Source organism: Varanus komodoensis, unplaced genomic scaffold (genome assembly GCF_004798865.1).
Source record: "Varanus komodoensis strain SLA01 unplaced genomic scaffold, ASM479886v1 scaffold29_1, whole genome shotgun sequence".
NCBI lineage: Eukaryota > Metazoa > Chordata > Lepidosauria > Squamata > Varanidae > Varanus > Varanus komodoensis.
Window position 1 is genome coordinate 12,016,306 of NW_025335759.1, and position 26,115 is coordinate 12,042,420.

A 26,115-nucleotide genomic window follows, 5' to 3' on the forward strand; every position below is an offset into this window, starting at 1 on the left:
GCCCCACAGGGTATGTGACCGGTGGCCATGTTATGCGCCTCTTCCACGGCCACATGGATGAATGCCTCACGATCTCCACCACGGACCAGAATGAAGAGCAGCGCAAGTGGGTGCCACATGGGACTGTCAGCATATATTTGGCTCCTTAAAGAGCGAGTCTGAAAGACTGGCCCCGGGGCTGAAAAGGAAGAGGTGGGGAGGGGAGCACCGGCACCCTGCAGCTGAGCAGGTGGCTCCACATACTGTCACGCTTCCCTTTCTTCTCCACCCCGGCCCTCAAAGCTCCCTCTGATAAATTTCTCATCAGAAATGTTGCTGCTCCCTATTGACAGGGCGGGGTGGGGGGAGGACCCTCCCATCACGTGTGACTTTTATGCAGGGGGAACAGTGGTGCACACTTACACGTAACTCCTGAAAGGAAAACTCTGCTCTAATTGCAAGACACAACACAAGTGGACACTGTTACTATGTCTTTAGTTGGCTGGAAAAGCCATCAACTCAACTCAACTCTCCTCTCCTCTCCTCTCCTCTCCTCTCCTCTCCTCTCAGAGTGGTGAACTATGAAGGTGGAGCTGTCTGTTCCCAAGCTCGTTCGCTGTGGCGCCTGGAGCCCTTGCGCATCAGGTGGGGCTTTGCTCCCTTGTCCTTTCTGCCTTTAGGGGGTGCTTCCTGTATCTGCTCATCTGCCCTGCCCGCCCTCCGCCCCCCCGAGTCCTGCAGAGGATTCTGAGCATGTTCAAGAGCGCACTGGCTTTTGGGGCCCACCATCAGCCCTACTGCCGCTGGGCTATTTGCCAGGGTTTGCGCGCCCCAGCAGGGCCTGCACGGGCAAGCAGCTTGCCTTCCTCCCACGTTCCCAGCACCACGTGGGCCTCCCTCTTACTCTCCCAAGTCCGCCGTGTTCAGTGTCCTTGTCCTCGCTGCAAGGTGAGGTGTACCTTATTTATCACTTTGTTCCTATGTGCCATTTGCCAGGGTGGCCTGCCTGCGGCCCCCGGAACTGCATCTCTTTGAACAATGGCCCCCTTTTACTCCAACAGCTGGAGCGGCAGCCACATGAAGTGGGGCCAGCCCTTCCGTGTCCGTCATGTCACCACAGGCCGCTACTTGGCATTGACCGAGGAGAAGGGGCTGGTTGTGGTGGATGCTGAGAAAGCCAACACCAAAGCCACTGCTTTTTGCTTCCGGATCTCCAAGGTGAGCAGAGTCTCTCTGTAAGTCCCTCTGTCCCTCCTCAGAGGTGGCTACAGGTCAGTGAGAGCGCAAAACTGTCCCCCTCGCCAGAAACGGCTGGATTATCACATGGAAGCTGCGTGTCCTTCAGTCATACCCACAGGAGCAGCTTCTTTGATTCATGTTCATTCTTCTCTAAATGTCAGGATCCCCTCTTTGTGGAGAGGAATTTGTTTCTTGCTGTGGTTTTCAGCTACTCTTTGAACCCTCTTTACTGCCATTCCAGCCTTGGGAGCTTAGAGAGAGAGACCCTGTGAAAGGGAATTCACCTCTCCTGCCCTTGATGATTGCAGCTGCTTTCCAGATCTTCACCAGTTCGTGGTGCCCATCTCTGCCCCCCGCCCCATGGCCTTTATTCATTGCATGCTCTGCTCTGCTCTGCCCCTTGCCCTTTCAGGAAAAGCTGGACGTGGCCCCAAAGCGAGATGTGGAGGGGATGGGGGCCCCGGAGATCAAGTACGGCGAGTCCATGTGCTTCGTGCAGCATGTGGACAGCGGCCTCTGGGTGACGTATGCGGCGGCTGATGCCAAGGCGCTGCGCCTGGGGATAGTCAAGAGAAGGGTGAGTCTGGGCTGGCGGGTGGGCCGGGCCGGGCCGGGCCGGGCCGGGCTGGACCCCCATGGGACTCTTGTGCTTTGGGCCCCTCTCAAGATGTATCGCTCTACCACTCACCCCACAGGCCATTTTGCATCAGGAGGGGCACATGGACGACGCCCTCTCGCTGACGCGCTGCCAGCATGAGGAATCGCAAGCTGCTCGGATGATCTACAGCACTTCTGGGCTTTACAACCAGTTCATCAAGTAGGCATCCGGCAAGCTTTGCTCCAAACAAAACAAGGAAGTACCTGCCTGATGTTATATTCTGGCTGTCCTTTGGCTGTGACTGCCTCCTTGTGAAAACGTTGGCTCTCTTCTGTTTTGGGGGTGAAGTCATGGGATGTTTGCAGACATTTTGACAGCTGTATGAGAGAAGAGTCATTTGGTGTAGTGCTGACCCAAGTGGGATGCTTGGGCTTGGTTGCCTAATAAAAAGGGGGACTCAAGCCAGGTTTGGGGGTGAGCAGGGGGAAGAAGAAGGAGGAAGGCAGCAGGCTGAGAGGTTATAGCTCGATGGCGGAGCACATACTCTACCTGTTGGAAGACTCAAGTTGGATCCCTGGCATCTAGTGTCCATTCCCTGCACTGATTTGCAGTTGCTTCACTGGGTGATTCTTCCCTATCTCTGTAGTTCAGCTTTTGCTGCCCTTTCTCCCCCCCCTCTCCAGGGGCCTGGACACCCTGAGTGGAAAGGTCAAGCTGAGCACCCCGGTGACTCTTCCCATCAGTGGGATGATTCTCAGCTTGCAGGATCTGATCAACTACTTCCAGCACCCCGAGGAAGAGCTGCAACATGAGGAAAAGCAGACCAAGCTCCGCTCTCTCAAAAACAGGCAAAATCTCTTCCAGGAGGAGGTAAAGGCGCTAAAGCCGGGCGGGTGGGAGAGGGTGGCTGCAGCAGAAAAAGCGGGGGCCAAGCTCAGCAAAGGTCCATCACTGGCCTGACGGGTCAGCTGCACTCGTCCGCCCTCAGCACAGGGCCTGTCCCAGCACCCCTGTACTTGCGGCTCCTCAGAGGCAGGCTGGATCTCTGCAGACCGGTGCTGCCGGCCCCCAGTCTCCACAGGCGGCTGCTTGCTCTGGCGCCAGGCGGGAGCCAGAGCCATGGGGCCGAGGGACTGCCTCAGAAGCCCTCCTGCAACTGCACGCAAACTCCTCTTTCCAAGGAGGCATGTCAGCTGTTAAAAGAGCGCTCCTGCCTTGAACGCAAAATTGCTCTGTGTCCTAAACTCTGTTGTGCTTATTGGTATGAAACAGGCATGCTTGAAAGCGATGGGTAAACGTTTGTCCTAAATGTTAAGTAAGGATGGCTTTAGTTCCTCTTCGGGTTTTTTGGGTGCATTCTCGCCTTTTGATCTGCCGTTCCTTTAGTTTGATTGTTAGGCTGGAGGACGCTATTATTCCTCGCTTTAGTCCTTTGCAGCCATATATTAGTCTTCTAATCTGATTTGCTCTTTGAGCTGGAAGCTGATCTGGTTCCTTTTGTGGAGTAATTCATTTTCTATAATGAATAAACAAGTTAAACAGTCCTGTCAGCATAATCAGTATTAGGGAGTTAAGCTGGGTAGCATTTTGAGGTGGCCACCAGAATCCAGATCCTGGGGCAGGCAAGGCTCTGTCCGTCGGAGCAGCTCCGTCATTCTAGGAATGCGGGCGCCTCGTCGCATTTCAAATGCGAGGCTTCCCAGGTGGGGCTGCAGGAGCCGCAGTGCCTGACACTTCTCCGATGCTTTGCAGGGCATGATCACGCTCGTCCTGAACTGCATCGACCGTCTCAATGTGTATAGCACTGCTGCGCACTTTGCAGAGTTTGCCGGCGAGGATGCGGCTGAATCCTGGAAGGAGATTGTCAACCTGTTGTACGAGCTGCTCGGTACGAGGGCCAAGCGTAACGGTGGCCAAGCCCAGGCTTGCCGAACACTCCCAACCGAGTGCAAATCTGCCACGGATGAGGCATGAAGGGCGCTGGGGAGCTCCAAGGGGAGGCGGGAGTTGATTTCCAGGTCTGGTCATGTGTGGACTGAGTTTTAGTTTTAAGACAAGGCTTTGAATTTGGTACCTTTGCAGAGTTCATAGGAACCAGGTAGCTGAAGGAAACGGGACCTCAAGCCCAGGGGCTGAAAGCTGCCCCCTGGGGATTCCCATCTTTTCCCTCTTTCCCTTGACCACTGAGTGACCGGTGGTTTCTGCCTGTGGCACCTTTTTCTTTCCCTTTTAAAAGGTTGAAATTCCTCTCCTCGATGGCTTGGTTCCTGGCAGTAAGAGATTTAAGCTGAATTATGCCCTGCTCCCTAATCCTTTGGCCCACTCACTGCTGCCTGGAATGAAGCCTCTGAGAGCTGCTTCAGAATAGCATTGAGCCCTCAGGCCGAAAAAGATCTCGCTCTCTGTACACGTCGGCTCAAATTCAGACTGACAGGGCTTTGGGGGGCCTATTTTCATCACTCACCCGGCAGTCGCTGCAGCTCTGCCTGTTCCTCTGGCCGGCCAGCCAGCCGGCCTGCCTGCCTGCGTCGAGGTATCAGGCCTTTCACAGAGGCTGATCTGGGGGAATGCTTTTGATTTGCTGTGCCAGCAGCCTGACTGGAACATTTCTGATTTATTGACCTGAGAGCAGAGTCAGTGAGCCCTGAATGCTCCTTCCAACTCTGACCTGATGCCTGCAAGAGGTAACCGTTGCAAAGAGCAGGGTTGCTCCCAGGCCCGTTTTTGGCAAGGAGACAAGAAGCCAAGAGACCAGAGGCAGCTTACTTTGAGCTAGCCGGGGACCGGCCTCAAAGAGAAGTCATTATTGAAGGGGCGTTGACCCTTGAGCTTGCAAGCCACATCCGGCCATGCCACCTTTCCCTGGCCCCTGCTGGCTTTCCCCAACTGCCAGCTGTTTGGCAGAATTGCCTTGTTCCTCATCCTCCTCCCCCCCGCCCCCACCGCCCTGGCCTTCTGAATGGTCGAAATGCTTCTCCTGAGGCTTAGTTACTGCTGTAGGAAATTTGATCTAAAATATGCTGTCACTTTTGGTATTTTGCCCCTGTGGGAATAGGGTGCCCAAGAAGCTGAATTGGGCCCTCGGGTGGAAAGGGGGCTTCTGCAACTTGTGTTAGTAGCCCCGTTGGTCTTACTTGCACCCCTTGTCCTCCCCGCTTGGAAGGGCTGCCACAAACCAATCCGTGCCCATGACAAGGTGCTAACGAGCCACCCCTCTCCCATTTGCATTTTGCCATGCAGCCTCCTTGATCCGCGGGAACCGCTCCAACTGTGCTCTTTTCTCCAACAACCTGGACTGGCTGGTCAGCAAGCTGGACCGACTGGAGGCTTCCTCTGGTGAGCGGGTGGGGAGGCTGGTCCACCAGTGGCTGGCTGGGGACAGGGGAGGCTCGGCTGCCTCGCACTCCTCCTAAAGCCACCCTCCAACCAGTATTGCTCAGAAGTGGGCAGGCCTTTCAGGAAAGGGAGGAGCCTCCTCATGACTGAAATGGAGAGCGTAGCCTTTGCAAGCAGAAGTCCCTCAGCAGCTCCAGTGAAAAAGTTCTTGGGGAACAGGACCTGGAACCATCTCTAGAGCCATTACCAGTCTGGGCTAAGTGGGCTGATGGTCCGGTGTAGCGGAGGGCAGTAGGGTTTGTTTAGGCAGGCAATGTTTGATAGGATCAGGACCAGGGAAAACTATACCAGGCCGCAAAGGCAACATGCAGGTAGTGGGGCAGAATTCAACCAAAGCGCCTCACAAAACAGGTGAGTTGTGGCAAAGGGAAACCAAAGACCAGCAACAGATGGGTTTGTTAATGTTGTCCTTAAGTCGCACTGATAATCACTGAGCTCCGGGAAGTTTCCAGACCTGCCTGGCAGTTTCTTCCCGTTTCCTTTGATGGGTGATTGGGTGCCTGACAGGGCAGCAAATGGACCGACAGGGCAGCAAATTATCCCAACTGTGACTAATGGAAAACAATAAGTTGGGCAGGATTGAGTTGGGCTCCAGGCAGCCCATGCTCAGCCGTATCTCCCCCCGCGGCACCCCGAGAGAGCCAAATGCATTGGTGATGGTCTCTTCTCTCTGTCTCTCTCCCCGCTTCGCAACCTTGTCTTCTGTACTAGGCATCTTGGAAGTGTTGTACTGTGTGCTCATCGAAAGCCCCGAAGTGCTGAACATCATCCAGGAAAATCACATCAAGTCTATCATCTCACTGCTGGACAAACACGGGCGCAACCACAAGGTATGTCAAGGGAGGTGTGAGCCGAGGCTCTTCTCCCAGCAGACGGACATCCTCTGGCAGGGAGTGCTCTCTCTGCAGGTGTTCCGTGCAGGGTGGGAGGGGAGCTGCTTGCTCCTTCTCCCCTCCTTTGTCTCCTACATCCCTCTGAGCGAAGCATCGTATGCTGCATTCTTTGGAAGATTCACGTGCTCTGCTCCAAGATAAATCTAAATTAGGGGTTCAAAACCTGTAACCTGCAGGTTTAAATAGAACCATGGGGCACGCCATGCCAGCCTCTTCAAATGCCTGTGGAGGGCAGGGCTCAGTTTTCCCTTGCAGTTGCCTCTGATCCAAATGGCCCTTGGGGTAGGGAGCAAATTGTATCGGACGAGCGCAACTTCTCACTGCTGTGAGTGACCTCACCCACTGCCCAGCTCACGCTGCCCACAGAGGGCGGATTCCCAGCCTCCATCCAAAACTAGTTTTATGCCCCTGACCTGAATCTTCACATCTGGTACATCATACCAATGAAATGAGTATCTTTATAGTTCCATAATTCAGTTCCCTTCTGAGATCTAAATATACACAGTATTTATAATCTTACAGGCAAGGACAGGGACTGAGAAAATTAATGATGGCTAGCAGCTTGCCCTTTCTAATTTGAAGTTAAAATAGGGAATCTCAGTATGATGTGTGTGTTGTTAGATTCCACGCCAGGCAGTCAATTCCTGTATATCCAGGAAATACAGAGGAGAGGAAGAATTACTCCAGACTGGTGTGGGGAGGATTGTTCACTGGTTCAAAATAAATTTTCTTTTTCCCTGGCCCAGCTGCACCCTAAATTTGGGTAGTGAAAATTGTGTGAACATCCAAGCATGGACAGTGACTTAATGTTGTTTTAGGACATCCCTTTCCTCAGCAGCTTTGCCTTTCTCCAGCTCTCTGCTTAGGTCCCTCTTCCCTTCCCATCCTTTCACCTGCTCTAAAAGTCTCGCGCTTCCTTTTTAAGCACAGTGTCCATTTTCATCTCGGCAGGTCCTGGACGTCCTCTGTTCTTTGTGTGTGTGCAATGGCGTGGCCGTCCGTTCCAACCAAAATCTTATCACTGAAAACTTGCTCCCCGGGCGGGATCTGCTCTTGCAGACCAAACTCATCAACCATGTCACCAGGTGGGTATTTTGCTGTTTTTGATGCCTGTTAGAAGTTTGTACGACGTCCGCCAGAATGAAGAAAAGATATGGCGGATATGGATTGGGGAGCATTATTAGGCCTTCCAAAAACTTCAGCATCCATTCAGAAAGGAAGGGAAACGGCTTCTGAGCATGTGCAGGCGATACCTGCTGGACTCTCAGAAGCCAGAAGGATGGTGGAATGAGATCATCTGCTGGTGGGGTTGGGGCAGCTTCAGTGCCCTGTGCTTTTCCCCATGATCAGAATGATGGCGGCATGGCGACAAACATTTCAGAATGAATTACACAGAAGGGGAGACTTGTGTCAATTCGCTGCACGGATAATTGCCACACAGTCCAGCTTTTCTAGAGGCCAAATCTTGATTACAGGATTTTTTTTTTGTTTTGTTTTGTTTTATGTCATTAGATTATATCTAGATACTGGATTAATCTGGTTCTCTGATCCCAGATGCCAAATGCAGGAGACAGCGCTCATGTTTTGTAACTTCTCTTCCTTGCTTCCTTTTTTAACCCATTCTGTCTTAACCTTCTTCTTCACCTGCCCCCCCCCTTTTCAACAGCATGCGCCCCAACATCTTCCTGGGCACGCATGAGGGCTCCACCCAGTACAAGAAGTGGTACTATGAAATGATGGTGGATTACGTGGAGCCATTTATGACTGCCCAGGTCACCCACCTGCGGGTTGGCTGGGCCATGGCAGAGGGCTACAGCCCCTACCCTGGGGGCGGGGAAGGCTGGGGAGGCAACGGCGTTGGAGATGACCTCTACTCCTTCGGATTTGACGGCCTGCACCTGTGGTCAGGTAGGGAGCCAGAATGGGATGCTTCTCCCAGGCATGTGTGCATCGCTTTAGCCTTTCCCAGTCTTTTGGGCTATGAATCCCAGCATTCCAGATCATGGGCTGTTCTGGCTGGGATTGATGGGAGCTGTAGTTCAAAATACCTGAAGGGCATCTGGCTGGGGAAGGCTGTACTGCTCAACCGCTGAGACTGCAAGGCAGGAACCCGTGCTGGTGATAAATTTAGTATCTGAAGCAAGGTGGGATGGGAGGGAAGAACAGAGGGTGAGATTTTGTACATTAGAATGGGGCCCAGCTGAATTTAATTTGGCTGCCACTGCCTGGAGGTATCTTTGCATGTATCTCTGGAGCCAGTCATGAGGGTTTGCCAAAAGAGTTCTGTACAAGAGCAGCAGCTTCAATACCTTGTCGCTCCCCAAAACCTGCAGAAGCCGAATGTATTATGCAAAACTGTGGCATTCTAGCATAAATAGTCTGATTTGTATAACTCCCAGAAATTCCAGGATGCCATTTCTCTTGGCTTCCCTCAGAGAAGATGTCATTTAAATCTGTGCGCATGTTTGGAAGGTGCACAGCCTGGCTTCCTCAGACTCTGCTGTTCGCACGCGCAGTTCTTGGGGGGAGGCCACCCTCCATGCGTGCCCCATGCTCACCCTCCCCTCCCCTTGGCACAGGGCGTGTGGCTCGGGCTGTGGCGTCACCAGGGCAGCACAGCTTGGGGGCGGACGACGTGGTGAGCTGCTGCCTCGACCTGAGCGTTCCCAGCATCTCCTTCCGCATCAACGGCTTCCCGGTGCAGGGCATGTTTGAGAACTTCAACCTGGATGGTCTCTTCTTCCCCGTGGTCAGCTTCTCTGCGGGCGTCAAGTAAGCGCTGCCCCGGAGATGCAAACAGCAGGTTTAAGGTGCAGTCCTTGTGCATGCTTACAAGAGAGTAAGTCCCACTGAAACCAGCAGGGATTCCCTCTGAGTAAACATGGCTGGGATTGTGATGTGAGGGGAAGCATGTAAAAACATGCGTGTGTTTCCTCCTGGCTGAAAACAAACGTTGAACCCGAATGTGGGGGTTGACACTTCATGGGGGGGGGGGTTATTTGTTCCTTTCAAGCATTTTTACCTTGCTTCTTAATGCTAATTAAATAATGGATTATTTATTAAAATCTTGCTGAGATTCATTTTTCACGGCCACCCACAGCAGCTCTCTCAAAGACCTTTGGTGCAGCTTAAAATTTACGGACCTCGGTCCTTTCCCAGGGCCGGCATCTGACCTCTCTTTCCTCCCCTCTCAGGGTGCGGTTCCTCCTGGGAGGGCGCCATGGGGACTTCAAGTTCCTGCCCCCACCGGGCTACGCTCCCTGCTATGAGGCCCTCTTGCCCCGGGAGAAGATGCGTGTGGAGCCCATCAAGGAGTATAAGCACGACTTCAACGGGTTCCGGAATCTCCTAGGCCCTACACAGTCCCTGTCCCACACCTCCTTCACGCCCTACCCAGTTGACACCATGCAGGTAAAGGGGCTCGGTGTCCTTCAGCACCAGAAATTGGGAGAATGGGTCTGAGGCCAGAAGCTTCCCATGCATGCCCTCCCCTCCCCTCCCCTCCCCTCCATGCATGGTGAGATCCCAGCACACGGCCTCCCTCCCGGCTGATCGGAGATGCAAATAGAGGGGCACAGTTGAAATGAAGGGAGTACATGGGGCTGACCAAGCTGAGTGGACCTGGAGTGAAGGAGGGCTGTTGATCGATCTCCTGAGTATCAACCAGTAGCCAGTCGAACTTGCATGAAAGGGCATATGAGTAAAATGATATGGGGAAAAAAACCCATGCCTCTGTCTGTAAAATGGATGCATTTGTTGCAGCTGGCTCTAACGTGGAAGGAGGTATCTCTTCCAGTGTGAGGGAGAAGGGAGAACGCCTCTTCTTTAAGATGGAGTCTGCCACTCATTGTTCTTACAACATTTTGTAGAACAGTACTTAGGTTTTAAAAAAAATCTGCTGTTGGATTAGCAAGTGGTGGGGCACCCTTTTGGTCAATTAGAGGTGGTGATAAGGCAAGGCCTGCTAGGGTGAGAGCCCCAGAACTTGCCTTTGGCATCCTGCATCTCTGCTGTCCAAAGGCACTTGCTGCAGTAAAGGGACGGGGCTGTGTTGCATCCGATCCCCTCGGATTAGTTGGCTGTTCGCCCACATGCATTTCTGCTGCTCTCTCACTTAAGTCTTTCTGCCCAAGTGTTTTTCCTCTTGAAATTAATTGCTCTCTTCTCCCTCAGATTTGACCTGGGTCAGAGTAGCAGTCAGTCAGAATCTTTTTCTCTGTTTTGAAATTTTGGGTCAGAACTTTTCCACTACCGTTTTTCCTGTTTTGCAGATCGTATTGCCCCCACACCTTGAGCGGATCCGGGAGAAATTGGCCGAGAATATTCATGAGCTTTGGGCCCTGACCCGCATAGAACAAGGGTGGACTTACGGACCTGTAAGTGTTTGCTGCCCAGGAATAGGCCTGTCCTTCCCCTTCCTTCACCCCACCGCTGTCTCTGTCCCCATCGTCACCCACCTGCCATGGAACAAGCCAAGCTGGGTTTCTCAGCGGCAATGAGAAAAGACATCTGATGGGGATATTTCCCCTGAATTTGTAATCCCTCTTCCCCTTTTCAGATCCGAGATGATAACAAGCGCTTGCACCCGTGTTTGCTGGATTTTCATAGCCTGCCTGAACCAGAACGTAATTACAACCTGCAGATGTCGGGAGAGACACTCAAGTGAGTCGATCATGGAAAAGGTTCAGCAAAGACTCAAGTAAAATTGAAGCACGTCCACTGTCTTTTGAGAGGACGTGATCCACTCTACATGTGTAGGTCACTGGACAGGCTAAACTAGTCTGCACTTGGAAATTAAGTCCCGGCTGCATCAGAGAGCAGGAAAAAGCACCCGAGCCAGGCTGCCTTCAAGCAGCCTTCCCCAGCCTGGTGTCCTCCAGATTTATGAGCCTGGAATGCCCAGAATTTCAGGCCCAGCTGCTTGCCATCACTGTCCGCTGCCCTGAGGGGAGGGAGGGAAGAACCTCCCTTCTCGACAAGGGAACTTTATTTATTTATTTGGAACATTTATATGCCGCCCCATTCGCAACAAGCCTCGGGGCAGCTTCCAAAACTTAACCATCTCTGTGCGCTTACAGGACCTTGCTTGCTCTGGGCTGCCATGTGGGGATGGCAGACGAAAAAGCTGAAGAGAACCTCAAGAAAACCAAGCTTCCCAAAACGTAGGTGCTTTGGCTTGTCTACCAGCAGAGGCCAACATATAGTCCCAGTGCGTGTGCGCTTGCGCATCTGGATGCATGTGCATACATATATTGGCTTTGCGCTAGGGGTCAGGTCAGTCTTCTCCAGCCTCCCAGGGGCATTGAACTACAAGTCCCATCATCCCCAACCAGCCTGTGAGGCGTGGAAATTTCCCAAGGAGGTGGCAGCACAATCCCATATAGTTCAATGTCGGTTAGGTTGGTCTGAGTGGATTGATGGGGATGATGGCCTTTGGAATGTAGGCCTTGCTCTAAAGAAAGGGTTGGGGGATCCCTTTTATTTAATTATTTGATTTGTATCCTGCTTTGTCTTACAACAAATGCAGAGCAGCTGACATCATTCTCCCGCTGCTGCTCTCAGTCTTATCCCTACAGCAACCAGCCTGTGGAGGGGACAGATCACTCCTACCAGACGTCTGAACTGACCATTTGTAGAGGCTTTTGAGACCAGGCCAAGTCGCCTGACCCTGTTCTAAAGCCTTCTTTGTCCTTTTCCTTTATAGATACACGATGTCCAACGGCTATAAACCAGCACCGCTGGATCTCAACCATGTCAAGCTAACTCCAGCCCAGAATACCCTGGTGGACAAGTTGGCTGAGAACGGGCACAACGTCTGGGCAAGGGATCGTGTCCAGCAGGGCTGGACCTATAGTGTCATGCAGGTCTGGGATTCCAGCGGGATCAAACTTGGCATCACGCTGATTGGTGGGCTTCCAGGGCACGATGCAGGAAGTCGGTTCCTGGCAGGACTGGGTGTAAGAGGGGTGGAGCAGAGACCCTAATGCCAGACCACAAGTTTTGAAACTCTTCCGTTCTGAGGGCTGTATTTCAGTTCAGAGAAACTCTTGCATTCCAGGGATGGGCAGTGTGGAAGGCAAGTGGGCAGGGTAAAAAGTTCCAGCATGTTTTAGCTTAACTTTTCCTACCAGTACCTCGGCTTTTGGAGAAAGAGTCTGGCCTTTTCGAATAGCAAAAACGCACACACAAGCCACGCCATCACCAAATGATTGGTGGCTGGGGAAAGAGGGCTGAGGCCGGAGGACGGAAACGTGGCCTTTTGGAAAACCTTGCAGGACCAGATTTGATCACAGAGTCAGAAGCTCTGCACTCTTTGCCAAACCAGTGAGACCCAGGCGTGGGAGTTTGTGGCTTAAGGCAGAAAGAGATGTGTGAGCCAGGCCCCGTCTCCTTTTCACGCCACCTTCCTAGTTCAACATGCTTTGCCCTGTTGTTGTAGCTGCCTGTGTAGGGTGTGAAATGTGGGGTTTTGCTCAGCCTTTTTTCTGCCTCTCAGGACATCAAAAACAAGCGCAACCCCCGCCTGGTGCCGTACATCCTGTTAGACGAACGGACCAAGAAAACAAACCGGGACAGCTTGCGTGAGGCGGTGCGCACCCTCATTGGCTACGGATACAACATTGAGCCGCCAGACCAGGAAGCCAGTAAGCTCCATCCTGCCCTTCTGTCTGCCTCACTGGAAATGCTGCTGAGAGCAGGGGGAAAGAGCAGGGAAATTCCACCGACCTTCATGTGGCGCCTTGCTGTGGCTGCTCCTGCCTTCAGTGTGTTGCAGGCCTTCTCAGGGGTGGCACCTTTTTGGCTGTTTCTTTTGACTTGTTGCTGTTCTACTAGAGTAATTTCAGGGTGGGGTTTTCATTTCTCGATTTATGCTAGATAGCAAAGTGGGGAAAACATATTTTGCATCGGTGAAATGATAGCAGAGGGAAGCATACGTTTGCCACTTGGCTCTCTCTAGAAAGAAAGTGGCAGATCAGAGTTTGTGGAAGGTCCATCGGTAGATTATGTTTTTGTTTCACCTCTTGCCCTTTTCTTGGGCCCTGAAGCAGGTCAAGACCTGACCAAAAGCCGGTCAGAGAAGGTCCGCATCTTCCGGGCTGAGCAGTTCTATGCAGTGAAGTCGGGCAAATGGTACTTTGAGTTTGAGGCAGTCACCACCGGCGAGATGCGTGTGGGCTGGGCGCGGCCGAATGTGCGGCCCGACGTGGACCTGGGAGCGGACGAGCTCTCCTATGTTTTCAACGGGCATCGGGTGAGTCGAGGGGAACAGGCTGAATCCTCCAAGGGGAACCAGCTCTTTTCTGTTTCTCTCAGTTTCTTACCTATGCAGTCTCGGAGTTTCTCTAGCCTTTTGTCTTGTTTGTCCTGAACTCTGAAGACTTTTCAGAAGTATTCATATGAAAATTTAGAAGCTTTCTGCACACTTTTCTTCCAACACTTACTTTTGTGTGTGCGTGTTTGCCTAATGTAAACATTACTTACGAGCGGCTTTCCTAACACAATGCATTTTCAAACAGTATTTCCCCTAATATACGCATTTGATATGTGTTGTTGATTGGAGAACTCCATTGCAAAATCCAAACTTAGCTAAATCTGCATTAAAATATGAAAGTTAATTATATTAAATATATTCTACAAGTGCATATAGTGATATGAATACTATATGATTTCATATAGATTAAATGCATAATTTAATTTCTAGTCCCCTGGCCAGGTTTTTCTGATCTCGTTGCTTGTTCTTGAGACATCTCTTACTGCCTGCTCCCCTTCAGGGCCAACGCTGGCATGTGGGCAGCGAGCCTTTTGGGCGCCCGTGGCAACCAGGTGATGTGGTTGGCTGCATGATAGATCTCGGCGACAACAGCATCATGTTCACGCTCAATGGGGAGATGCTGATCAGCGACTCGGGGTCGGAACTGGCCTTCAAAGAGGTCGAGATTGGAGATGGTACGTGGGGGTAGCCAGACTCTCCTTCTCCGCTGGGCATGCGAGGATTGGACGAGGGACCCGGAGGTGGGTCTCACAGGTTCTTCCAGCAACAAGGACAATGAAACACTCCCATGCAACCTTTCCCACCCTGGAGCCTTGAGGATGTGATAGACTACAACTCATGTTGTCCAGAGCCCTCTGGTGGGGATATTGGGAGTTGGAGTACAACGCAACTGAAGGACACCATGTTGGGAAATGCTGCTCCGGCATTACAGTCCAGGAATGAGTTGGCAGGATGGGGGGGTCTACCATGTGGTGCCCATAGCCCCCCTTGTTCAGCTCAATATAAAAACCCCACAGAACAAAAGTCCAGATTACAGAGTGTAGGAGCCTTGGTCGCTACTGATCCTTCCAGCCCAGCACCTTCCGACCACTGACGCAGGTCTTTCGTAAAGATAATGGCCCCTCAGTGCCTGTTCAAGATCAAGCCACGACGTGTTGCTTTATGATGGGGAACGCTATTTATGATGGGAGCATTCTTCCCCACCCCCAGCTTCTGAGGAGGCAGGGAAGGATGACGGTGGGTGGGCGACCAGTGAGAAAGTGCCGGAGCTGCAGCTCTGCGTGCCCCAGCTACAGCACAACGCTGGGCAGAGCAGGGAGAAGGCGGGAGCCAGAGGAGATGCGGTCCTACCTCCTTTCCCCATCACTTGCAGGCTTCATCCCCGTTTGTAGCTTGGGCCTGTCCCAGGTTGGGCGTCTGAACTTGGGCCAGGATGTCAGCAGCCTTCGCTACTTCACCATCTGCGGCCTGCAGGAAGGCTTTGAGCCCTTTGCCATCAACATGAAGCGGGACATCACCATGTGGTTCAGCAAGAGCTTGCCCCAGTTTTCCCCTGTGCCAGTGGAGCACCCTCACTATGAGGTGGGTAGGAGACACGCCTCGGGACGAGCCGAACCGTGCCGGTTGCCTGCTTGCGAGGCGTGGTGTGCAGGGGGGCCGTTTTCTGTGCGTGACACCCCAAAGAGGCCTGGCTGCAGGTAAAGATCTAGATGGTGTCCAGGAGAAAAGAGCTTGTGAGCAAAACATCTTCTATGGAAAAGGAGCACTGGTCGGAGGGAAGCTGCAGAGTTGGAGTAGGAGGGAACTTCTGAGAGTAACTTGTGGCCTGGGAGGAAGGCAGGAGGCAGGAGAGCGAAACAGCTCCTGGGGGAATTGTAAGGAGAAATAGAATCACCGTTCCTCTGGAGGTGTAAAATTCCGGAGAGATACATAAGGAAAGAGGCAGGGACTGTGAAGAAGCCGCGGTGGTGAAAAGGGACCAGTTCTTGGAGAGTAGAAGAATTACACTATGAAATGGTGGTGTATGTGGGGTGCAGTTAGGGGCTGTGATGGAAGGTAGCTAGGTCTGCCTGGAAAGAGTAAAGGAGGGAGGGCTATTCGGAGACGTGGAACTGTGAGGCCAGACCTGCTGAGGGGTGAAGGGAGATCCATGGGCATTGCAGTCCATGGTCATTGATTGCGAATAAGTATTCCGTCATGGTGAGCAGGTATTCTCTCAAAATAATGCCTCTCCCATGACCGAATTTCTCATGAAGGAGGTTCTGGCAAGCCTCCAAGGAGTCCCCCGGACATAGCCTGACAACCCCCAGTGGAGGGTCCGCTTGATCCTGGTCCTCAGCACCACTTCCCACTCCGTGCTCCTCTCTCCCCCTCCGTCAGGTGTCGCGGATCGACGGCACCGTGGACAACCCGCCGTGCCTGAAGCTGACTCACCGGACCTTTGGCTCCCAGAACGCAGTGGTGGAGCTTCTCTTCTTGCGCCTCAGCATGCCTGTGGAGTTCCACGAGAAGTTCAAAATCGCCGCCGGAACAACGCCTCTCACCCACACGCTCACCATCCCTGAGGACGAGGTCAAGGACGTCGACCTGGATTCGGAGTTCGAGCAGCTGAAGAAAACTGCCAGCCGCAAAGAGGCTGAGGAGGCGGAGAAGGAGAAGCAAGGCCCCGCTCCGCCCACCACTCCCAAGGAGCCTCCCAAGGAGGCCTCCAAGGCTGAGAACGAGAAGGACGCCTCCACGGAAAAAAGCAAGGCCAAGCGCGGGTGAGGCCTCTTAAGGAAGCGCAGGCAGCCTTTCCCAGCCCCAGGGCCAACTGTTGCTCTCTCCCTCTCCCTCTCCCTCTCTAATTTTTATACCACCCAACACTTGAAGCTCTCTGGGTGGTTCACAACAGCGCATCAAAAATAACAATGAAAGATGCATCATATTAAAGCCTTCAAAGCATTAAAAGATGACGATGCAGATTTGAAAACCAAATTTAAAACAGATTGGTGGGTGTGTGTGTTTTAACAATCGAGTTTGGAGACACTTTTGGTCTGGCATTCCACTGAGGGGTAAGGCAAAAGGGGTGAAGCGAAAAGGGCAGCACGTTGTAGAAGGAAGTGCGTACGGGCAGCAAGTAAGCCGTTGGGGAGACATTTCTGCCTCCGGAATGGTGAAGTGTTGCACAAGCGCTGGAAAATCATCAAACGACTCTTTGGTTGAGGGAAAGCAGGTGGGACGAGAGAAGAGACATGGCCATCTGGGGAATCCCAGCAGGCTCAGTTAGAACCTGACAAGGTTCAGGAGTTCCTTGCCTGTCCTTTATGGGATAAGAAGGGATATGGAATCTTCTTTGCAGGTGCTATAAAGGGGTTGTAAAGGGGTTGTAATGGCGGAACTGACGTGTTCAGAACTGATGTTGAGATAAATTCTTAGACACCAAAAGCCCATATAAGTTTTTTAAAAGAAACAATCAAAATAATATGCACATTGGCTTTCCCAGCATGGGCAGTCTTGTGGTGAGCAAACGGGCACAGGTGTGAGAGAGGGAGCATCCTGTTGTGAGGGCTGCTGGTTCCTGCACCTGTTTTGCTGCCTTTGTGTAATTAACAGCTGGGGATATATATTTACTTGGAATAACTCCCACTGAGTTCATGGTTAGTTTGGCAGCTCTGGGGAAAACCGGGCAGGAGGTTTTGGATTGTGCATCGGCCTGCGCTTTCTGATAATATTTCCCCTCCTATCTCCAGCTTCCTGTTCAAAGCCAAGAAGGCCACCACTTTTATCACCCCGCCTCCCGTAGTACCCACAGTTCCGCGACTGGAAGAAGAGGTTGTTCCAGATGATAGAGATGACCCTGAGATCATCATGAACACCACAACGGTAACCAGAGCATGGCTCTTTGGAGGGTTGCTCGCAATCTTTGCTCTGTTCCAGAGCATCTGGTCTTTCCCCATGCTTTGGACCTACCGAAAAGAAATGAAAAAAACTCCACTGAGTTAACAAAACGCGTAGATGTTAGACCTTTCCGTTACCTTAATATCACTGACTATGGCAACCTTCTGCTTTCCTGGGATGGTCTTCTTGGTAAGAAAGTTACCATGGTCCCCGTTCTTGGAAAGCCACTCCCAGGAAGTGATCTGTTCCTGGGAGTGGCTTTCCAAGTGGGTGATCTGTTCTACCCTATGGCATTAAGCTTATGATGTGCCTCAGGGTTCAAGTGTACCGCACATGTTCTTCATCATCCACACGAACCTCATGGAAGGTCCTCTAGAAGATGTTTCACTGCACTGTTCCCACTATGCTGTTGGCGCCCCGCTCTGCCTCTTTCCCACCTTTGAATCCCAAGGGATCTGTGCTGGTCTTGAAAAGGTGCTCGGTCCATTACTGGGATGGTTGCAGGAGAACAAGCTGAAGATAGGATGTGGGTTGGAAGCTGAGCCAGTCCAGACGGAGCTGAAAAACAGGTCCTGGAGACTGAAGGCTCAGAGAGGCAGCTTGAGGACGATCCTGCACTCACTGCCATCTTCCGCCTGTGCTGCTGCCTGTGCACCTAAAAAAATGGTGACCAGGATCTCTTGACTTACATCCCGCCTCTCTTACTCTGTTCATCGTTTGCAGTACTACTACTCGGTGCGGATCTTTGCAGGCCAGGAGCCGACCTGTGTCTGGGTCGGCTGGGTCACACCTGACTATCACCAGCACGACATGAACTTTGACCTCACCAAAGTGCGCAATGTCACTGTCACCATGGGCGACGATAAGGGAAACATCCATGACAGGTGAGAGAGAGCCCGATGTGCTGAGCGTGAGGGACCTCTCAGAAATGGTTCCTGAGGCCTGTGGCTAGCTGACTGGAAGGAGGCAAGAGTTGAGACTGGGCCCGACTAGCCGTGGGGGGCACTGGAGCATGGGTCCTGGCGTGCCCCGTCAGCTCTCTCTCCCTTCGGCAGCATCAAGCGAAGCAACTGCTACATGGTCTGGGGAGGGGACTTTGTCAGCAGCACGCAGCAGACCCGCGTCAGCACCGTGGACCTGGTGATCGGCTGCCTTGTTGATTTGGCCACAGGCTTCATGAGCTTCACAGCCAATGGGAAAGAGGTCAACACTTTCTTTCAGGTGAGCAAAACCCTTTGATGGAAGGGCGGAACATTCCACAGAAGACTGGACCGTGAGTGGGTGCAGGGGGTTGGCAGGGGAGAGACTGTTCTTCACAGAACATGCCATATGTTAATGGAATGTGCTGCCACAAGGATTTCCCTCTTCCAAATAGATTTAAGCCGTTTTTAGACAACAGATCTATTAGTAGGTATTTAGTATGATCACCAAATGGGCCCTCCAGGTTCAAAGCCAGTTGCCTTTATTTTTGTGTTATATTTTTAATCTGTTCCATAACATATGTTTTTACAGCCACTTAACAGCAGTTAAAATGCAATCCAGGCAGTCACAAATATAAACTACAATGAAAATATTTAAAACAATAAACTGCAATACAGAGCAGCAAACCTCACAGGAATAGGTAAGGATATATAACAGCCTTGGAACACCAATGCTTGAGGCAAACAGCAAGGGAAATCCATAGTTTCCATGTCTTGCAGCAACCTCCCTAGAATCAGGGCTCTTCTTAGAAGCTTTTGAAAGATGTCGGGTGTCTTCTCCCACTGGAAGGCTCGCCCACTACACAAACTTAAACTGCTTTAAGACTGGGGAATGCTGAGAATTGAGGGACCTTTCCTGTCCAAACGTGCATAGGATTTCAGCCTTAACTGGTGTTCAGTCGGTGTTCTGGCATAGCAGCCTAATCTGTAATCCTATACCCATTTCTCTGGAATGGTATCTTTCCAGATACGGTATCCTGGAATGGTATCCTATACCCATTTCTCTGGAATGGTAAGACACAATGGGTCTTACTTCTGAATAGACATATATTTGGTAAAAACAAGTACGTAAATAATTGGCCAGCCCAGTATTCTGCCAAAATGATTTTTACATCTTTACCAAATGTTTCCCCATATTCCTGAGTAGAAAAAGACCTTCCCTGCTTCACCATGTATTTTCACTGTTTTTTATTTCTATTCCCCTCCCACCTCAGGTGGAGCCAAACACCAAGCTGTTTCCTGCTGTTTTTACTCTCCCAACAAGCCAGAACGTCATCCAGTTTGAACTAGGCAAGCTGAAGGTAAGCTCCACCTGCCCAACTTCAGTCCCTTAGAACTTGGGGCACTTGTTTTACGGGTCACTTCTCTATTCCGAGGGTCACTATTTCCTTTTGTGTCTCCCCCTCCTCCCCAACAGAACATCATGCCCATCTCAGCTGCCATGTTCCGCAGTGAGAGGAAGAACCCCGAACCCCAGTGCCCGCCTCGGCTTGTCATCCAGGTGCTGACACCTATGACCTGGAGCCGCATGCCCAACGAGTTCCTGCGGGTAGACGTGGCCCGTTTCAGCGAACGGCACGGCTGGATGGTCGAGTGCCTTGAGCCTAACATCATGATGGCCCTCCACATCCCCGAGGAAAGCCGGTGGGTTGCCCGTGTCCCCCTGCGGCCCAAGCGGAGCCGAGGGATCCATGTTCTGGGGTGATGCTTTGAGGGACACGCTCCATGTTTGCCTCCTTGGGACAGAGATCAGCCGTGATTTGGCCACTGTCCCCTGTGTCCGTGGAAGGGTTTAACAGGCAGATCAGAAATAGGTTTGTCCATCAAGAACCGGGCATTCGCTGCCTGCTCAGGACACGTGGAACCATGGCACACACGTGCCCAGGTGTTCATTTCTTTCCACTGCCTCCCCCCTTTCAGGTGCATCGACATCCTGGAGCTGTCCGAGCGTCTGGACCTGCTGAAGTTCCACTCGCACACCCTGAAGCTGTACTGCGCCGTGTGTGCCCTGGGCAACAACCGAGTGGCGCACGCCTTGTGCAGCCACGTGGATGAGTCGCAGCTGCTGTACACCATCGAGAGCAACCACCTGCCGGGCCTCCTGCGCAGCGGCTACTACGACCTGCTCATCAGCATGCACCTCGAGTCGGCCAAGCGCTCCCGCCTCACGATGAACAACGAATTCATCGTCCCCATGACGGACGAGACCAAGAGCATCACGCTCTTCCCGGACGACACGAAGAAGCCCGGTTTGCCCGGCGTGGGCATGAGCACCTGCCTCCGCCCCCCTCTGCATTTTGCAGACACCTGCTTCGTCAGCACCAGCTCTGAGCTGTACCAGTTGAGCCCTTCCATCCCCTTGGACATCCTGAAGGTGAAGGCCATCAACATGCTGACCGAGGCTGTCCAGGATGGCGGGCAGCACACCCGGGACCCGGTGGGAGGCAGCGTGGAGTTCCAGTTTGTGCCCGTCCTCAAGCTGATCTGCACCCTCCTCATCATGGGTGTCTTTGAGGATGAGGACGTGCGCCACATCCTCAAGATGATCGAGCCCAACGTATTTGGGGAGCCCAAGGAAGAGGAGGAAGAGGTGCCGGCGGGGACTGAAGAAGGAGAGGAGCAGGTGCCTGCGGAGGAGGAGGAGGAGCTGGAGGAGGAAGAGATGGCCGAGGCAGAGGAGGAGTTTGAAGAGGAAGCAGAGAAGGAGGCTGGAGGGGAGCAGAAGCAGGGAGCTGAGGAGAGGGAGCTGAAAGCCATCGAGGCTGGGGAGGCCGAAGTCAAGGAGGACGAAGAAGGGCTAGAGGAAGGCCTGCTGCAGATGAAGCTTCCTGAATCTGTCAAGCTGCAGGTAAAGCACTGGCTGAGGCACTTCCTTTCTCTGCCGGTCCAGCTGGCTTTCGGATCATCTCCAGTCGCTGTCAGCTCTCCTCTTCACACAGGGACAGCGGGCAGTTCCTTGCCCAGAGAATGCACTTCAACCCGCTGAGCCCCCAGGGATCCACCAGCCTGATCTTGGCAGAGCACCAGCTCTGCATGCAGGAGCCTCCAGGTCAATCCCCAACCTCTCTAGGCAGAGCTAGGAGAGAAACCACGGGGGGCTCCTACCGGTCCGTGCCAGCAACGGCGGGCTGGACGAAGCCCTCGTGCGACTCGGTGTGGGGCAGCTTCCTCTGCCGCATTCAGAAGCGGCTCAGGCGGCCTCCTTCCCATGATGATTGTGTTTGTGAACCATTCACAATGACTCTGCACTGCACCATTAGTCGTGATTCACAGTAATCCTACCCTGCAAGCTCACAATCTAAAATTGGCGGTCAGTCGGTGAGGAAATTAAGGCTGGGGAGGGAACCGGGGGGCAGTACAGAGTGATGGGTTCCACAGTGCATTCAGCCTACAGGGATGTTGCAGTTTAGATGCTGGCTTGTCGCGCCATTGCTCCTGCGGAGAGGGGAGTGTTCAGCAATTTCCTCCTCTGTTTGCCGGTTCCTGCACTGTGTCTGCATATCTTGCTATCCCAGCGGCAGATCTCAGGGGGTGCAGCTTGCTTCAGAAAGAAAGCGGGGAAGGGAGAGCCCTCTATTGCACGATGTGGGCTTTGTTCCATTCATGGAAGCAATGTGAGGATCCAAATTGATGCGTTTAAAGCGAAGAGCAGTAGAGGAGAACTTTATAACAGGCACATAAAGAGCTGAGCAGATGGCCTTATTGGGCCCATGCAGCTCTGTTATTGTATGCTTGCATGAGGAAAAGGACAAAGAGCAGAACTAGGGATTAAAATGCGGAAAGAACAGCAAGAAATTTTTGAGGAGCAGAAATGTCAAGATGAACTCAGGAGCCTTGATCTTTGAGGCAGGGGGGTGGGGGTCCTGGACCAGTCCAATTTGGGATGCCCAAACTACGTAAATGAACCGAGCCACTCAAGCTAGTTAGACACGTCCAAATTAGTAGGTCATGAGTTGTGAGCAGTACTCAGCTACTGAGCCACGCCAGAATAAGGTCTGTATGTGCCCATTCCATCTTGTGTCTCTGGTTATGAAAGTCATGCAGCCAGAATCGCCCCTTTCCTTCTGGTTGCTCTTACCCAGCAATAACTACGCTCCCCCCCCCCGCTTTCTCTCCCCCTAGATGTGCAATCTGCTGCAGTTCTTCTGCGATCGTGAGCTGCAGCACCGCGTGGAAGCCATCATCGCCTTTTCTGAGCGCTATGTGGACAGGATGCAGATCAACCAGCGCCAGCGCTACAGCACCCTGATGCAGGCCTTCACCATGTCCGCTGCTGAGACGGCCCGGCGCACTCGGGAGTTCCGATCCCCTCCACAGGAGCAGGTGCTGGGTGGGGCAGAGGGGGCAGGAGAGGTGGGGGAGCACGGGAGCATGAGACTACCGACTGGAAAGCGTGGACTAGGGGGGGGCACAGCCAACGGAAAATCCCCACTTTTTCTAGTGCTCGAATTTTAAAGGCCAATATTCTTTCAGAACACTGAGGAAAGCTCTGTGTGAGTGTGGACAGTAAGCCAAGCTGTCTCCCTACTCCTTTTCCGGTTTCTGGGTGAGAACAGAAGCCCTTTACACTAGTTCAGGTTTCACAGTAGCTGCTTCTGATTTTCTGCCTTGAGGTAATTGCTCATCACATCGTCAGCCACAGAACCATTGCACGTTACAGAGAATTCTGGAACATTGCTTATCGATTATTGATGTGAAGCATTTGTACTTTGCTTTTAAGTCAAAGGAGTCTTCTAGAGCAGCTTACAAAGAAATGGAGCAATGGCAGCACTTCCGGTAGCCTCTGGAAAGGCTGCCACTCGATGACAGTTTGGCAGACCCCAAGGAACCTGGTTTCTCGGCAGAAGTAATGGAATAGCCCCACTTCTCTTCTAACTCTCTGTTCTTCCAGCTCTACTGAAATATTTTTTTCCATTCTTCCCTCCCATTCTCTTTTTGCTTGTGTGTTGCAGCTTTTCCAATTCTAAAGCTGCAATTAAGTTTTGAATTTATTATATCTAAACCTCTCTGAGAGCCTTTTTGGCTTGGGAACAGCATAAAAATACTTCGAATAAGTAATACTTAACAAGTATTCAGCAAATAATGCCAGCTAAGTGCTGGACTGAATACAGAACAGAAGCTCTGCTCAGGGGCTCCAGAGTTTGCAGCCTGTATCCATCCATCCATCCATCCATCCATCCATCCTAAATTCTGTCTCCCCTTCACAACAGATTAACATGCTGCTACAGTTTAAGAATGGTGCTGACGAAGAGGACTGCCCGGTACCGGACGAGATCCGTGATGAGCTGCTGGAGTTCCACACAGACTTGCTGTCACACTGTGGTAAGGCGCATGTTCCCGTCACGCATCCTGAGATCCAAGGCACACGTTACACAGAATGAGGTGGTAGATGGATCATGCCACTTCAGACTGCAGGTGGGAGGGGAGATGGTCACATTTTGAATGTTCTTGTTTTCGAACAGTGTGTGTGTGTCCCCATATGTAGAAACTGAGCATGGCCCTTCCCTTGATGGACTCTCTGACTAGATGAGGGAATTCTTTATGTGGGCGAAGCATTAAAAATATTAGTCTTCAAGTCCTCCCACAGTTCGCAGTGGTACAGGCCAGCTACTATCTGATTCTGCTTAAGATATAGAACAGCACTTTACTAAGGACTGGATGGTGGAGAGCAGCATTACTGTCACCTTATTTTATTGTGCTGATAGTGTGTTGCCTCAGAGCACCCAAAGCCAGAACATGCACTGGAAGAATAGCGTGGAACTAATATCCATTATGCTTGATCTAGTCTTACTGTAATGCCAAGATTTGGTGTTTGCTGTGCCAAATTTATATACATTTTGTGCTAGAATTTTATAGTTCAATTCCCCGCAGGAAAAAATTCTGGGAACTGCTTATGGAACTCATCAGGCACCATTGCTTAGATTTTGCTCCTTCTACACAACTGAATGTACTTCTGCTATCTGTGAAGAGGGATGGGCAGCTGAGCAGAGCCAGGCAGACCCTGCCCCAGCCTTCCCCCAACCTGGGGTCCTCAGATGTTGGCTGAGAATTGTGAGAGTTGTAGTCTAACACACATCTCGAGTGCCAGGCTGGGAACGGCTACTCTGCCCCCTCACAAATGGAAGCCTGACTCGGCTTCCTTCGTGCAGTGCAAAGCACCCCTTTCCACGTTTTTCTTTGGCTCCATGGTGCGCCACGTACCAAATTCTGTATGTGCGCAACATGGGCTCAAGTACGCTTGTGCCTAAAGACCCCCTTGGATATCTGGTCTCGCTTGCTCGTGATGCGCACACTCATTGTTTCTGCACGTTCTCCAACAGGTATCCAGTCAGAGGGTGAGGAGGAGGAGGAGGAGGAAGATACATCCTTCCGCCGGCGGTTGATGAACCTGGTGGAGAAGGTGGTGAGCCTCCGCAAGAAGAAGGCGGACCTGGAAGAGGAACAGCCTCCGGAAGACAAGCCAAAGCCCAGTAAGTGAAGCTGAAGTGCCTGGAAGAGGAATCCGCGATTAAGGGCCTCTTTGGTGAGAATTAAGAGACATCGTGCAGGTCGGGCAGCTACTCGTTACTTAAGTTCCCACAGCCTGACCAGAAATATTGTCCAAAGCTCCTCATCAGAGGTGGCTTGATGCTGCCAGGACACAGCAACTTGACTGGCAGTGCTCCTGCCCCAGACCAAGGGGCAGACAGACCAGTGGGGTTTGGGAAAGAACAGAAGGCGGCCTTACCGTGTGTTTTAAAATCCCCCTGGTTGAAACGATGGGGCACAGCTGGAGACCCCGTGGCCCCTCCAAAGGTTGCTGGACTGCAGCTCCTGTTTTGGCCATAGGCCATTTTGCCTGGGGGTTATGGGGCGGGAGTCCAACAGCTTCTGGAGGGCCACAGCATTCGGGGAAGGCTCCGCACCCTCCTGTGCTAAGCACAACAAAGGGCAGCCCCACACAAGCACACTCAGACCGTGCCAGGAGCTGTAGGACACTATGCTTGGAGAGCACCAGGCTGGGGAAGGCTGGTGTGTGTGTGTGTGTGTGAGAGAGAGTGATTCATATTGGTAGGCAAAAGTCCCGTGGGGTTCCTGTGAGCCCTGCGGGACTGGACCAGAGTGGGATCCATCCAGTCCAGCAACCTGCTGCCTACAGTAGCCAGTCCGTGCCTCACAGAAATATACCGAAATAACCTTCCCTTCTGATTCCACGTCTTGCGCTGTCTTGCTTGCTCTGTAAGTGGCTCTCCAGCAGACCCCTTTTCTCCCGCTCCACACACAGGCACTCTGCAGGAGCTGATCTCTCACACCATGGTTCACTGGGCCCAAGAGTCCTTCATCCAGAGCCCAGAGCTGGTCCGGGTCATGTTCAGCCTTCTCCACAGGCAGTACGACGGCCTCGGCGAGTTACTCCGTGCCCTGCCGAAGGCCTACACCATCAACGCCAACTCCGTGGACGACACTATGAGCCTGCTGGAGTGCCTGGGCCAGATCCGTTCACTGCTCATCGTCCAGATGGGGCTTGAAGAGGAGAACCTGATGATTCAGAGTATTGGGTGCGTGCCTCCATCCCACGGGGAAGCTGCTTCCCAGGATTCCACCTCGAGGTGGAATGAGCTTGTCTGGCTTTTAGGATGCTCAGGGGAGGGCCTTCTCTGGGCACCAGCAGTGCATCACATGTTACGTCCTCTGAGAGGGATTTTCATGCCTGTGTTTCTCCTTGGCAGCAATATTATGAACAACAAAGTTTTCTACCAGCACCCCAACTTGATGAGGGCCCTGGGCATGCACGAGACCGTCATGGAGGTGATGGTGAATGTGCTGGGCGGAGGGGATTCCAAGGTAAGGACACGCGGCCTTTCCCCGGCAACACGGGGCCATATTTGGGGCCACTAC

At 52.4% G+C, this 26,115-nt stretch overlaps 1 protein-coding gene across 1 annotated transcript in view; it reads left to right on the forward strand.

Moving 5' to 3' along the window:
• The window catches only part of RYR1 (ryanodine receptor 1), a 110,091-nt gene that overhangs the window by 24,901 nt on the left and 59,075 nt on the right, over positions 1-26,115 (forward strand). The window contains exons 8-41 of the mRNA XM_044434928.1: positions 10-106; positions 550-624; positions 1,041-1,197; positions 1,631-1,795; positions 1,914-2,035; positions 2,500-2,686; positions 3,569-3,704; positions 5,057-5,152; positions 5,924-6,042; positions 7,057-7,190; positions 7,772-8,013; positions 8,685-8,877; positions 9,300-9,516; positions 10,377-10,481; positions 10,664-10,767; positions 11,184-11,267; positions 11,810-11,969; positions 12,602-12,749; positions 13,155-13,357; positions 13,878-14,052; positions 14,751-14,959; positions 15,758-16,140; positions 17,110-17,242; positions 17,981-18,141; positions 18,313-18,478; positions 19,452-19,538; positions 19,655-19,881; positions 20,158-20,944; positions 21,023-21,085; positions 22,360-22,560; positions 23,448-23,559; positions 24,558-24,707; positions 25,502-25,775; positions 25,947-26,061. Of these exons, the coding sequence (XP_044290863.1) occupies positions 10-106; positions 550-624; positions 1,041-1,197; positions 1,631-1,795; positions 1,914-2,035; positions 2,500-2,686; positions 3,569-3,704; positions 5,057-5,152; positions 5,924-6,042; positions 7,057-7,190; positions 7,772-8,013; positions 8,685-8,877; positions 9,300-9,516; positions 10,377-10,481; positions 10,664-10,767; positions 11,184-11,267; positions 11,810-11,969; positions 12,602-12,749; positions 13,155-13,357; positions 13,878-14,052; positions 14,751-14,959; positions 15,758-16,140; positions 17,110-17,242; positions 17,981-18,141; positions 18,313-18,478; positions 19,452-19,538; positions 19,655-19,881; positions 20,158-20,944; positions 21,023-21,085; positions 22,360-22,560; positions 23,448-23,559; positions 24,558-24,707; positions 25,502-25,775; positions 25,947-26,061 (5,987 nt within the window). The remainder of the gene's footprint in view (positions 1-9; positions 107-549; positions 625-1,040; positions 1,198-1,630; positions 1,796-1,913; positions 2,036-2,499; positions 2,687-3,568; positions 3,705-5,056; positions 5,153-5,923; positions 6,043-7,056; positions 7,191-7,771; positions 8,014-8,684; positions 8,878-9,299; positions 9,517-10,376; positions 10,482-10,663; positions 10,768-11,183; positions 11,268-11,809; positions 11,970-12,601; positions 12,750-13,154; positions 13,358-13,877; positions 14,053-14,750; positions 14,960-15,757; positions 16,141-17,109; positions 17,243-17,980; positions 18,142-18,312; positions 18,479-19,451; positions 19,539-19,654; positions 19,882-20,157; positions 20,945-21,022; positions 21,086-22,359; positions 22,561-23,447; positions 23,560-24,557; positions 24,708-25,501; positions 25,776-25,946; positions 26,062-26,115) is intronic.